The 14,933-nt window shown below is 41.9% G+C and overlaps 1 protein-coding gene across 10 annotated transcripts in view; it reads right to left on the reverse strand.

Annotated features, from left to right (window-relative positions):
- SMYD3 (SET and MYND domain containing 3) overlaps positions 1 to 14,933 on the reverse strand; it is a 682,473-nt gene that overhangs the window by 141,462 nt on the left and 526,078 nt on the right. For all 10 annotated transcript variants that reach the window (XM_070602604.1, XM_070602603.1, XM_070602608.1 and 7 more), the window contains 3 exons: positions 14,332 to 14,399; positions 12,668 to 12,770; positions 4,605 to 4,715 (listed from right to left, as the gene is read on the reverse strand). In XM_070602604.1, coding sequence (XP_070458705.1) covers positions 4,605 to 4,715; positions 12,668 to 12,770; positions 14,332 to 14,399 — 282 coding nt within the window. The remainder of the gene's footprint in view (positions 1 to 4,604; positions 4,716 to 12,667; positions 12,771 to 14,331; positions 14,400 to 14,933) is intronic.

Genomic DNA, 14,933 nt, shown 5'->3' on the forward strand with positions numbered 1-14,933 from the left:
ATACAGGAATATATTTATATCTGCATGTGTATACGTGTGCATGTGTGCCTGTAAGCCACTTCAGAATCTTTTGGGTGAGGGAAAAGGTATAATTAGATCAAACAAGTGGAAAAAGAGAAGAGATGAGAAAAAAGACAAAAGACAAAGGCAGGCTGGATCTTGGGATCATGACTTCAGAGGACAACGAAGGCCAAGCTAAGAGTTTGCAGTTTATCCTGAACACTAAAGATAATGCTAAATACTTCAAAAGTTCTGAGCAAAGCAATGACATGGAAACAGTGGTTTTTAAGAAACCTTGCTCTTAAACCAGTGCACAAGATGGATGGACGGGAAGAAATTGAGGACCAGGTGACCACTCAGGAGCTATTTCAACAATCTAACAATGAGGCAATAGGGCAGTTAGTACATTGAAAAACAGGATCAAACATAACAGGCTTTATGAAAAACAAAGTGACATGCAAGTAAAAATAGCTTTTTTGCAACAAAGCACATGGCATCCAAGGAAGCACGCTACGTGCCATCCACAAACTTATGGACACAACCAACTCCATTTGTTCTGTTCTGCTTCCATTGCCTTGATTCTGTCCTGGGCAAGTCACAGGAGAAGCCAAATTACCCTGAAACGTATGTCAGAAGGTAAGTTTTATTTCTTCTACAAATTAAGCTGCTGCTGATTACAAACGACAACTAACTCCACACATGCAAATGACACCCACTATCACAAGGCCGCTGGCCTTCCTAAAACATGGTCCCAGGCGAGTCCAGTAACATGCTGATGTAGGCACGTAACAAATAGTGCTTGATGCAGAAACCTGTTGAAATGAATTTTCTAGGTTCCAAGAAAAGCAGAAAAATAATCTTGAAAACTTTAAATCTAGGAACTAAAGTAAATTTAATTTTGACTGAAGTAATTTTGAATTTATGATCTTTGAGGAATACACTAAGCTGAATTTACCTATGTATTATTTGTTCAAAGCAAATCAAGAGTATAGAGATTTCAGAAGGAATGTTTATATCACAAAACAGAACAAAATTCTCAAATAGAAACTTAAAAATATAATGACAAACTAATTGAAATCAAGTGTATATTCTCATATAAATATATACCCTACTCACTTCCACTAGGAAACATGGGATAATAGAGCTGGAAGGGGCCTTAAGACCACCTAGTCTAATTGCCCTTGTGTTATCTACAGTATTTGTCTTTCTCTGTCTGACTTATTTCACTAAGCATAATGTCCTCAAGCTCCATCCATGTTATAGGAAATGGCAAGATTTCCTTCTTTTTTATGGCTGAATAATATTGTATTATATATAACATATATAATATATTTATATTATATAAATAGATAAAGATACTATTTTTTATATATATATATATATATATATAAAATATATACGACATCTTCATCCGTTCATCTATCAATATGGACACTTAAGTTGCTTCCATGTCTTGGCTATTGTAAATAATGCTGCACTGAACATGTGGGTGCAGGTATCTATTCAAATTAGTGTTTTCATGTTCTTTGGATAGATACCTAGAAGTGGAATTGCTGGATCATACGGTAGTTCTATTTTTAATTTTTTGAGGAACCTCCATACTGTTTTCCATAGTGGCTGCACCAATTTACATTCCCACCAACTGTGCACAGGGGTTCCCTTTCCTCCACATCCTCACCAACACTTGTTATTTTCTGTCTTCTTTATTTATTTATTTATTTTTAAGATTGGCACCTGAGCTAACATCTGTTGCCAATCTTCCTCTTTTTTCTCTTCTTCTTCTTCTGCCCAAAGCCTCCAACTACATAGCTGTATATTTTAGTTGTAAGTCCTTCTGGTTGTGCTATGTGGGACGCCACGTCAGCATGGCCTGAAGAGCGGTGCCATGTCTGCACCCAGGATCTGAACTGGCAAAACCCTGGGCCACTGAAGTGGAGCGTGAGAATTTAACCACTCAGCTACAGGGCCAGCCCCTACTGTCTGTCTTTTCGATAACAGCCATTCCAACAGGTGAGGTGATATCTCATGGTGGTTCTGATTTGCATTTCTGATGATTAGTGGTGATCAGCACCTTTTCATATATCTGTCGCAGCTACATTAGCTGTCTGTATGTCTTCTTTGGAAAAATGTCTATCCAGTTCCTCTGTCCATTTTTAAATTGTATTTTTTTTTTTTTTGCTATTGAGTTGTTTCAGTTCCTTGTATTACAGATGATAGAACAAATCAGAGAAGTTGAATGACTTTCCAAAGACTATTCAATTTATTAGATACAGAATGGACTAGAATCCAGCAGAGTAATTGAGTACTCTTTTTTGATTATACCATTTGGCCTATCTCTAACAATATCTGTGATGGTTACTGTTAGTGTCAATTTGACTGGGCCGCTTGGTGCCCAGACATCTGGTTAAACATTATTCTGGGGGTGTGTGTGAGGTGTTTGGGATAAGATTAACATTTGAATCAGCAGACTGAGTAAAGCAGATTGCTCTCCTCAATGTGGGTGGGCCTCACCCAATCAGCTGAAGGCCTGAACAGAACAAAAAGGCTGACCTTACCATGAGTAAGAGGGAACAACTCCTGCCTGACTGCTTTCAAGCTGGGCCATCATTTTTTTCCTACCTTCAGATTCAAATTGAAACACTGGCTCTTCCTGGGTCAGACTGGAACTACACTATTAGCTCTTTTGGATCTCCCGCTTACTGACTGCAGATCGTAGGCCTTAGCCTCCACAATCACATGAGCCAAATCCTTATGATAAATCTCACTTTCTCGTTCATATTCTCTCTCTCTCTCTCTATATATATAGATACACACACACACACACCCTGTTGGTTCTCATTCTTTGGAGAATCCTAATACAATACTAAACAAACTTCTAGCTCAAGGGAGGAGAGAAATTGGTCTCAATGGATATGGCAAACACTGTAGGTCGGCTACCCAAAAGCCATTCACAGCCTTCTTCACCCTCGTCTTCCTCTAGTATAAAAGCTGAAAAGCTAAAGTGCAGTTTCCTCACCTCTTTTACAGCCAAAGGTGGTCATGTGACATAGTTCTGAACAATAAGATGTAGGTAGAAACGCCTAGGAAGATTTCCCATTGTTCCTTGCCCTACTACCCCTTCTTTTTAATGTCTAGAGCTTGGACCCACGGACTGGGGGCTGGGGACAGCAGAGATGGCCCAGGAGGAAGACAGAAGGATTCTGTGATGAGATCTACGAACAGCTGCTCCCATCTTGGACTGCTTCTCCAGGATTCTTGAGACAAATACACCCCACCTACTAGAGCCAGTTTTAATTGGGTTATCTGTTATTTGTATCCAAACTCTTTCCTAATACACTATTCTAGCCAGATTTCAACTATAAACATAAACTGAAAGTGATCATAACCCCAATTTTAATAAAATATAAGCACTTATTCAAGACATTTTTGTGGGTCTGCCATATAGATGGCATGTAAAAGGCAGTAAATCCCAAAGTTTTCCCATTCCCAACCAAGGATGCTGGTGGGAAGCTAGCTTGCCTGCCATTCCAGATTACAGCCTGGGGAGAAAGCCCAGGGCATCCCCCACGACTCCTGGCATGCCTGTGAGTGGCAAAAGGCTAACGCTAACGTGGCTTGAATATTGGGGAGCTATTAGCAGTGGATCCAACTTCTCCCATTTAGTTCACTTATTTCTAAAAGTTCTTTTTAATAAAAAATTGATCATCTTCACTGATTCCTGCATCATTAGAATGAGCTCGTGGTCCTTGCTCCTGCAGTGAAACCAACGACCTCTCTCCACTGATGCTGGCATTGGAAGTCACAGGTAGTTGTGGTATAGCGGAAAGAGCACTAGATTTAATCAAAACAGCTGGGTTTGAGACTTGGTTCTGCCACTTTTTCCTTCATTCTGTCCTAGAGGCACATCTCCGAACCTTTCTCACTTCCGTTTCCTTTATAATTATTGAGTTCAAATGAGATAATGATTACAAAAGAATTCCAACAAATGAAAAGCACTCTACAAAAGTCAGATTTCATCAGATAACCTGATGGTGTGAAAACTAAAAGTAAACAGGTTCAATGTGAGGAGAGCATATGAGTAATATGAGAAAAGTTCATTCCTTCTCTTTATGGCATTTATTTTGGCTCTTCTTCCTTTCTCAAAGAGTAAAAGTTGCTAGATCAGTGATCTCCATCTGATAAAGTGCTGAAGCAAAACGCCTCAGAGAATAAATTTTAAAGACATAAAAAACTAGCTACAACTTGGTGTGTTTATTACTGAGCAAGAGCTGTTGCAGTCATGATGTAACTCAACCGTCCTGTGACAGCTCTAATAGCACTCTGCCTTCAACACCCTTTTCACTGCCTGTTTAATGCCTACCTTCCCTCTAGACTCCCAGTTCCACAGATCCTTACCTGAGATTAAACCTCTTATTGTCTGGTGGGTGATAAAAGTTCCAGGAAATAAAATGTATGTGGCACAATGCACCACTTTATTTACCTGTGTTTCCTACTATGCAGAGAGGGTTGTTTACTTTTGGGTTAATGAAATAAAAGGAGAGTTCTCTGAAAGATCATTGGGCTATTGCCTGGGAGATGTTCCAAGCTGGTTCCACACAACACACCTTGTCTTGGGTTTGGCATCGGAAACAGTCACATTCAAAGCAGTACTGGTCCCTCAGCTGCTTCCGGCGCTCCTCGCTGGTCATCAGCATGTCCAGGTAGCAGATGGTAAGCTGTGGAGGCCAGAGAGGAATGGAGTCATATGACTGCTGTGCTCATTGTCTTTAACAAATGGTTATCATTATTGCTAATTATTAAAGTCGAACATGTTTTTATTATACACCAAGAAGTGTAAGAGAGAAGATACTACTTACAGTGCCTCTATCAAAATACTCACAAATAACATTTTTAATGCACCACCTTCTTGTCTTTGTTATGCAGTCAGCACATGTGTATCATGTATTTATTTTAAAGAACTGGGCTCATGACCTTTATACATTTTTACATCTTACCTTTTATTCACTGAACAGTAAAATATCAAGAGCTTTTCTATGTTTGGTCTTACTAACGTTTGGCAATAAATTCCATAACCATTGGTAATCAGAGTGCCCAAATTAATCCTGGCAATCAAATGGGTGGCAGATGATAGAGCCAGATTGCTCTTAACTCCTAACCAATTCTATAGCTGCCTCACAGCATTTAAGGTCAACCAAGTTTGGGATCTTTGAAATTAGGAGACAGTTCTCTTAATTGTGACTAGATTTCTTTTTAAAAGGTGGAATAATGTCCAAATAGGGAGAATTTAATGTCAGAATGTAATCACTGACAGAGGCTTTTACATGGACTTCCTTGGACCCTTTCAAATGCAGTAACTATGCCCTGTCCTGGATGGCGAAAGGTCATAGGTGAGAGGGCACACTTGAGGGACTCCTCGGGTTTCTCTCTAGCTCTAAGATTCCACTTCATGACATAGGCCTTCAGGCAAATGATGATGTTTAAAACATTTTTCACTTGACTGGATCTCCTGTGCACTCAAAGTCTAATCCAAAATACACAACAGAGCTCCTGATCCCCGACCTGCTCTCTCTCAGCTAGAGCCTTCCCAATCGCAGATCACAGTAATTCATCTTGTGTGTTATCCAAGAAGAAATCTTGGAGTTATTCCTGACTTCTCTCTTTCTTTCACATTCTCCATTCAATCCACTAAGAAATTCTGTGGGCTCAATCTTAAAAAAATATCCAGAAGCAACTCCTTTGCACTTTTTCCAATGCTACCGCTCTGGTCTGAGCCCCCATCATCTCTTGCCTGTAAAATGCAGGTCTCCCTGCTTCTCCCCTGGGCCCCTGCACTCCAACCTCCAGCAGTGACTTACTTAAAAAACAGTCAGGGCAGATCTTTCCTCTGTTCAAAATGCTCCAAAGGCCACCCCCCAACACTTTTGCTTAGAGTAAAGGCCAAGTCCTTACAATGGATTCCCACAGAACAACTCAAAGTGTGGTTCCTGGAGAGTTGCTAGTCTGTGATGTTGCTAGGCCACGATGAAATGAGTAAAGAAACGCAAAGTTAACATTTAGAAACTTGGATAGCAATTTGGTAAGGGAAATCTTATGTGACTCTAATAATAAAACATCGGGCTTTTACTTTATACACTTTTTAAATTCCACTTTTCTAGTAATTCATTTTCACTAAATTTTACAAAAATATTAGTCTGCAATGGATTAGGGGAAAAATAATAACAATAATAATAAGCTCATTCTTCATGACAAGGAGTGGGAGCAACAATGGCTTAACATACTCCAGCCCTGCCCCCTCTCTGAACTCCTCTCCCCCTCTCCCTGCCTTCTCCCGGCTCTCGCCAGCCCAGCCTGCCTCTTCTCCACGCGCACTCCCACCCCAAGGCCTACGCACTGGCTGTTTCCTCTGCTCTTCCCCAGAACTACTACGGTGATCTACCTCCTCTCTTCTGCGCTCCCACCAAATCGCACTTTCTTACTGAGGTCTAACCTGACCACCCTAATCAAAATAACAACCCAACTCCCACCCCACCCCAGTGCTCCGAATTCCCCACCCACTCGCCTCTAGTTCTTCTTCTCTAACATCTGTCAGCTTGTAATGTAAATTACTGCTTTATTCACTTTTACACGTAGAAAGTAATTCCGAGGGTATGTGTGGTGGCGGAAGAAGGGAATGCTGTCGGAGAGGAAGGCAGGACTGTCTATAAAGGAGACGACAAACAGTCCCCAGAGCAAAACCTCCATGTGGTTTTTCTTGGACTTAAAGCATGTGATGTCTACAAAGCATGATCTTACTTGTTTGAAAGCACGGTAGGGCGGAGAAGGCCATCATCTTTGACAGAAAACACAGCTTCGGGAGGGCCTCACTAAAGCAGTCGGGGGAAGGAGGCCTGTCTGGCCAGCCAGTGCTGTCTAATCTACCATGGCCATCCCCAGGGTGACAGAAGCCACATCCTGATCCGGCAGCTGGCTCTCTGCAGACCCTTCACGTGTTACTCACCTGTAACATGCTGCTCCATACACAGAAACAAGAGTACTGCGTCCGCCTTAAGAAATGTAGGCAATGGCGTTCTTGAACATCTACTGCGCTAGGCAGTCACCCAGCGAGGCAGCGGGAGACAGTGAGAATCAGCAAAGGTCTGCAATCCATCTGGGACTTGCACCCACATCTCTTGATTCAAGTCTGATGCTCTTTTTACAATAAAACAGCTGCTTCTTATACCTCGAGGGGGGCCGTAGGGGAGAATAGCTTTTTTTTTTCTTTGAGGAAGTTTGGCCCTGGGCTAACATCTGTTGTCAATCAGGCTCTCAGGGCCCAGTTTCCTTATATGAGGTGAGATGGTGAAATGAGCTGATCTCTGTGTGCCCTCTTGGGTTAACTCTAGGACCCTAATTCTCGATTCAGCCCAATGGCTCTCAGTCACCAGCCCCAGCTCTCAAATCAGATCAGATGGATCAGCAGTAGTTTCTGGGTGATTACAATGTGCTATGTGAAGCCAACAAATCCAGGGTCTGCCACAGCAGAGAAACATGCTTGACTAACCGAAGACTTTATTACAAGGGCCAAAACTCATCAGTGATCATGCCAGGCACCGAAGGGGCAACAGAAGACTAGTGATTTGATTTAACCGCAATAAATAAGCTTCTCTAGCCTCCCTCACTGTCCTGTAACTACTACCTGGACTATGCAATGGCTTTCTCACTGGCCTCCCTCCTGCCTTCAGTTTCCTTTTCATCTTCTAAACTACTTTGAGAGAGATCTTCCTAAAACTCTCAGCTGATCATGTCATTTCTCTACGCGAAGATTTCTGATGGGGGCTGACTGTCTATGGGATAAAGGCATACAAGGCTTCCATTCTCCAACTGATCTTCTGTCTGCCTTTCTAGTCTCAACATCTCTTCCTGCTCCCTACTGTCTGTCACAATTATACACGTTGCAACACCTCTTAAACCATGCACACCATGCCAACGTGTATCGTACATCACTACCTTGGATAGCCAATGCCCCTTCCTCCACTCTCAGCTTATTCAGAGCTCTCCCATCCTTCAAGCTTGGCTCAAATACACCTCTTCCAGTGAAGACTGCCCCATGCCCCGCTCTGTGTCTCTTTCATGCCACTGAAGTTCACAAAATACACCATATCAAAGCTGAAGGTCTCAATGGCAAGAATAATTTTATTCATATTTTTTGGGAAAAAAACATAGCCAGATAACTAACTAGTAATGAAGGCTAAATCATTTTTATCAGCCAAAGATAAAAACCTTTATTAAAGACTCATTGACTCACCAGTTTTAATGGAGAGTCTACTCAGTAAATGTAGGGCTCATTTAGTGGGAACTTATGTATGAAACTTTGCCATTGATCAGTGGCTGCTTTAATGGCATAGAACAAAATCACATTAAAATATTAATGCTACTGACCATTGCTTTGCCATTTTAGTACAGCTCTTATGGAAAATGCAGTAAATCATTTCCAACATTAGAGTAATATCGTGAAAGATATTTGCTGGATGTTGAATATGTTGCTTACTTGAAAATTTCAAGGCAAAATGAACCTCTTTACCATGAAGCCCATCTTTTCATTACGTACATCTGAATGGATAAGAAGACCATAAAAAACTAAAATCAGAGTTTGCTTTCATTTCTGGAATTACATTGTCACAATTATAAATTTTTCTGCTAATACTGGCTCTGCACCGAAAAAAAATCTTAACTTTTTTTAAAGTCAAACCTGAGTGTTATTGTTGTCTCTTCTCCTTGTCACCCCCTTGTAGCCAGTCAATTTTTAGCTTCTAAATATTATATTCTTCAGATCCTCCAGCATGAGCCACCATCTGAATTTCCTCTGTCTTCAGGCCACCATTGTTACTGCTTGCCTGGATTACTGCATCATCCTGACCCTCATTCCCAACTTCGTCTACACACAGAAAATCTGATCATGCAGATCCTTTGCTTAAACTCTTCAGTGACACCTCACTGCCTGCCCCCTCCCTTTCACAAATATTTACTGAGTGCCTCCTATACACTGGGCACTGTTATGGAACCTTCAGATGAACTGAGTTCCTTAACTCCCTTGGGTTCCTCGGTCTGGTCCCTGCATGTTCCTTCATCTGCTGGTCATGTGTGAATTCTTTAATCTATTGATTTGAACTGCTTCCTGCTCCTTGAACTCAGCATTCTGTCTCTGACTTCTGTGTCTTTGTCTGGAACGTCTTCCCCTCTCTTAACCAACTTTAACCCTATGGATCCTTCAAGAGTCTAGGAGTCACTTCTCCAGAAGCCTTCCTTACCACTCCCAAGCCCTGCCCCTTACCTCCATTTGGGCACCCCTGCTCTGAACACCTATAAAGCCCTATGCACATCTATACTAATGTACTTCTCATATTCTATTATTGTTTTCTGTTCTATGTCCATTTCTCCAATTATATCTTGAACTCCTGAAAGCGAGGCTGGGCCTTACTCACTTTTGTATTCCCAATGCCCATCCCAGTACATGACACCCAGTAAACATGCAGTGAATTTGTTAAATGACTTAGCAAATGAGTAAAGATAACTGAGAATAAACAGACTCTTCTAGCCCCAAAACATTTTACATTAAAACTGCCATTAGGGATACTGATAGGCTCAATTTATGCAGACCACATTTCTCCCAATTGACATGGCTCCAGAGAATGCTACAAGACAATGACATCATCTATAACAGCTATAACTCTTCTAACCAGGAATTCCCATCAGGGCGGCCTAGACTGTCCAGCTTTCTTCCCTGATCCATGTTTTGGAAGATTGTCAGACCATAATATGTATTTCATAGCTTAACATAACCCTGAAGAGGAAGCCATCAGCAATCCAGTATGTGAGCCATGATTTAAGCCATAAACAAAGATCTCCTTGTAAGAGGTGTTGGAGGAGGAGACAAAAACCCAAAACCAAAAAGGACCCAACAACTCAGCATTACAATAAAAATCCTTATATAGCAAAGTGTTACAAATGGTGCTGGTTTGAAGGGAAATGGTCCAAAAGTGATCTGTGGAGAGAAACAAAGGGTAAGAAAAGTCCATGGTGATTTCTGTTATTGTGGAACCCTGTGTAATTTTCCAGCTCTCCTTGTCTGAGGTTTGAAATGTTCCCATCTCGAATTGGCACTGGACTGGCTTTCATGTTACTTTCTTTCTGGGGCCCTTGGGACACACCTGAGGATTAGTGGTAGTTTCAAAGTGGCTCTAAGATTCTCTTCCACCTCTGGTTTTGCCTTTAGCAAGCCTCATTCATTCACTCAACAAGGATCTTCTATGTTATAGGCACTATGCAGCCTGCCCTCATGGAGCCTACATTCTGGCACTTTCATCCCAAATAGCATATATAAAATGGGGAGTGCCCTAATGAGCAATAAAGCCAAAAGGTAAAGATGTATGAAATTACCAAAATTTCTAAATTTACTTCCTTATCCAATTTGATCACCCCTCTTAACCTCAAAATGTCTTTTCTCATGTTCTCCCTCTCCCCTACCTCTGCCCCAAGGGGCCAGTTTTAAATGTGTAGGATGTATTTTAGGTGTTGGGAGAGGCTACAGACATTAACTGAGCAGGCACTAGGGACACCAACCCTCTTCAATGATGCAATAGTCCTTCACCATGAACGACTTTCCATCTGGAATGTCAACAGTGCCCTCAGTGAGAAACACTGCTGGTTTTTACAGTATGCTCAATTTAACAGAAAGTCGATTCAACAAAGAGTTACTGAATGCCTCCTGGGGGCAAAGCAAAGTACTAGGTACTAGAGAAGATACAGAAGTAAGCCACAATTTCCTGTCCTCAAGAAGCCATAGCTGAACGGTCACCAAAAGAGCCAGAATAACACCAAAGAAATATTAATAACCACTACAAGGCATATCTCAGAGGCAAAGATGTTCCTTTAATGTGGAAGGAAAAGCTTTCTAGCAGAGATGGTGTTTGAGAGGGCCTTGAAGGGTGCACAGCATTAAGATGGGTAGAAATGGTGGGCAGAGAGAGGGAGGACAACTGAGCAGACGCAGCATCACCCATCAGGACATGCATAATGATATGGAAGAAATGTTATTTTCTGAACAAGCTGATATAAGCAGGACTCATGAGGAGAATCCTCTCTCTGATGCGAAGTTGCTTTGATGAGTACCGCAGGGAAACACATCCGAGCCTGCAGGGCCTGACGCTAAGCAGAACTATTCTATGTCAGGCAAGAGGATGGACTTGCTTGTTGCTCCAGAGACGGAAAGAAAGGGACATGAAAAAAGTGAAGCAAGCGCCAAAGACCAGGCATTTTTCAACTAAATGAAAATCAACCAAGAATAATAATTCGCAGCCAAGCTTGGAAAACAAGAGTTATATGAATATATATTTCATATTGAAAATATCTATTTTCTTACGGAAATTTCTCTGTTGTCTCTGAAAATTCCAACCATTTCTAATAGTTCTTACGTTTGCTTTTAATTTAGCAAAACAACAGCATCATCAGCAGCAGCATCATCATCATCATCACCAACAGCAGCAGCCATCGCTCAGCCCCCAAAATAATGTTGCTGCAAATGGATAGTAGTTCCCTTCCTTACCTGCCTTGAAGTCATATATGGCCCCAGATACAAAGAACATCTAAACTCCCCATATTGTTGACAGATATCTCAGTGTACTTGGTACACTGGTCCTAAAAACTGGAAATTCAGTAAGTGGCTGTATAAGAGACAGCTTATTCAGTTGAAAATCAGTTTGGAGGGAGTCTTATCAAAGCTGAATCCCTGTCTACATAAAATATGGTACCTCTGAGTCTAGGTTTTATTGGCTGAGTGCTGCATAAACACAATAAAAGCTTACGATACTCTGTTTTCCTTGCAATAAATATCCACTTTAGCAAACTGGAAGGTAGAAGGAAACTGGGTTCTAAAAAGCATAAGTATCTATGACCCAGAATTCAGGGTAGTAATTGTGCAAATGCTGTGCAGGCTCAGGTTCACAGCCCTGGGGCAGCCCATCTGCAGCTGCCTCGTGAGACCTCAGAACTCTGAGAAGGTTCCTCATCAAAAGAGGCCGCCTTGGCAGTCCGCAAAACGGGCAGGGTCAAAGCCAGTTCACCGCTGGAGGTCACACTCCTGTCCTCTATTCCCTTTGCATCTTTGTTTGGACAATCACCCAGAGATGCTGATCAGTTTGGAATGGCCCAATGACAACCTGAAAGAGTAAAACTTGTTTGCTCTCTTAACATGACGGTAAAAACAAGTCACCTTCAAAATTCGACTAGTGGCCTTTGGAATAAGTAAGCCCTTGGGATCTCACTCACAAGCTGGGGTGCCCTCCTTGCCCATAAAAGGATAACCACTTGCAGAGATGTGAGAGGTTGCTGAACTGTCATATGCACCAAACACACACACTCTGTCACACAAACATCTCTCTCTCATACATATACAATAGGAACTGTCATCATCCACAAAAATGGTGACTAAAACAAAAGTTAGCCCCTCCATAATCTGGGAGGAGCAGTGATGGGTAAATTGGTCACTGGGCAGAGGTATTATATATCTTCTCCTTGGCAGAAGGACAATGAAAAGCTGTCCCTCAGGCACAACTGGTTTTAGGGAAGGGCCACGTTGAGAGGGTCTTTGATGGAAAAGGAAGCCAGGCAGTGGGAAACACGGGTTCCTTACCTCCTCTCCCGCCTCAATGTCTCGGACTGCACGCAGTAAGAGGTGGGGCCCGTTGAACACAATCGAACAGTTGGGGTCACAGCTGTGATTGAGCAAAGACATACTGGAGGAAACAAAATATAAGAGGGAGACCATCATGGCTCGGCAGCTCGAGTCAAGCATCTAAATTTAACGAATATGTTGGGCAAAAGACACTTTAGCTTGGGGGGAGGGGGACAGGTAAGGTTGACAGTGCACCAGGGATTGAGTGCTCTGGGAAGTCACAGAAATGTCACTAGCCCACTTTATTTAAGTGAAATGCTCCCCAAGATGGAGGCTAATTAGGGAAGTTTGTTCATAAAAACATTTTTCTGAGTCCTTTTTGGGCATGGATGTAGGGAGGTAGTCGTCTCATTAGAAACCAGCCAATAAGGGAACCCAACATGAAGATGGGAAAAAACTGACTTGCAAAGAAATAATCTCTGAGATGATGGGATGCAGCAGTCTGCAGCCAAGATGCCACTGACCTTCCCCACACAGGATCTCATTTGCTGAGCTCCTTTGGAGGAACGGCCATCTCTGCTAGAACATCCACAGCTACACTGAAGAATAATTAGGAGTACTTCCTCTTCAACAGAAAGCTAAGTTATCCTGCTAACTAGATCCTCACGAGTTCTGGGCCATGCTCCTGACATTTTAGTACTGTGGAGATGCATTTTTTACCATCTGGGAAGGGAATGCATTTAAGCTGTCACCATATCTGATAATAATTAGAATAACTATAAGTGAGCATTCAGTATGTAGAAAGCACTTTCTTAGCACTTGAGCATGTTTATCAAATTCAATCATCACAATAATCTTAGCAGGAATACTTACAGATGAAGAAACTGATACATAGAAGTTAAATGACTTGCCCAAGGACACACAACTAGTAAGTGGTGACTGAATTTGAACCAGGTTGTCTGAACTCAGAGCCTAAGCTCTGAACCAATACCCATTATTGAATATTGATAGACTTGTAGTCCATTATACTTGTGAGAACTAAGAAAAGAAGCTGAATTCTCAGATTCACAGTTCATTCTAAGAAAGACTATATTTATATTTGGACCCTAACAGCAAGAAAATAAGATGAAACTAGGAGTGAGTCTGGAGTGCTGTGGAAGGACAGTCCAGTAGCCCAGTCGTAAAGGTCACCTCAGTGATAGACAGGGCACTTCAGAGGGCCAAACCCTGAAAGTTTTCTTGCCTCCTAGAGCAGTGGGGCTCCAAGTATGCTAAGACAAAAGACAAAATGAACCCAGCTGGTTCAGTACAGCAAGTCTGGTGAAATAATCACGTGCTTCAGCCCAGGAGCTGGGGAATAAGACCAGGGCAGGGGTGAGGGGATAAGCAAGTCTCAGCCTGACGGTTTATTAGCACCCACAATCCAACTTTTTACCCCAAAGTTCCTGAGAACAAGAATTTAGGCCTGAAGTCTGCCTCTGTTAATACCACAGCATATAATGTGGGGTTATAAAATTGTTTTCTTCAAATTTAACATTTTCCATTTTTTGCATTTTCTCATTAGGTTTCAAGCTTGGCTCTTGAACCAGCTGCCATAACAGCCTAACCACCTCCAAAAGGCTGGGGAGCTGGGTGGGAATTAAAGATGTTTCTTGCAGTAAATGAAACACCATCCACCATACCTAGGATATAGGCCAACACCGACTTCCTGCATCTCTGCATTACAGATGGTGAAAGAGTTGCAGATCACCTGTAAAAACAAGGAAGAGACAATCAGGATTACCGGGGTCACCTAAAACGCTTCACAGGCAAGAGAACAAAAATTTTCAAAATAAAATTCAGGGGCCTTTTAGTAGTTGCTCTGGAAAGATCCAAGCCAAACATGCTGTCTCATTTGCAGAAGAACATATCTGGAACACATTTTCTTAAGAACATTGGATGGTTAAGTGCAGAAATACCAACATCTTGCAAAAAAGGAAAAAACAAAACTCAGGCTTAAACCAGCACCGGGCCCTTCCCTCTAACCCTCTCACCTAAACTGACACAGTTATATGAAATTTTCAAAATTCAGAATATAAATAATCTATTTGTTGAGAACTAGACTCCTATTGTGTCGGATTGTTCACTCAAACTGCCTGCAGTTTCCAAATGCCACCGTGTATCTGATGAGTGTAACAGCAGCCTGTCTTTTATTCCTACTAGGAGTGAAGTACACCCTGAGGGAATCTGTGATCCAAGTTGACCACAGACCACAACAAGCACAGGAAGTCATTCAGTCATGCCA

The sequence above is a fragment of the Equus przewalskii genome, chromosome 31, assembly GCF_037783145.1.
Source record: "Equus przewalskii isolate Varuska chromosome 31, EquPr2, whole genome shotgun sequence".
Classification (NCBI taxonomy): domain Eukaryota; kingdom Metazoa; phylum Chordata; class Mammalia; order Perissodactyla; family Equidae; genus Equus; species Equus przewalskii.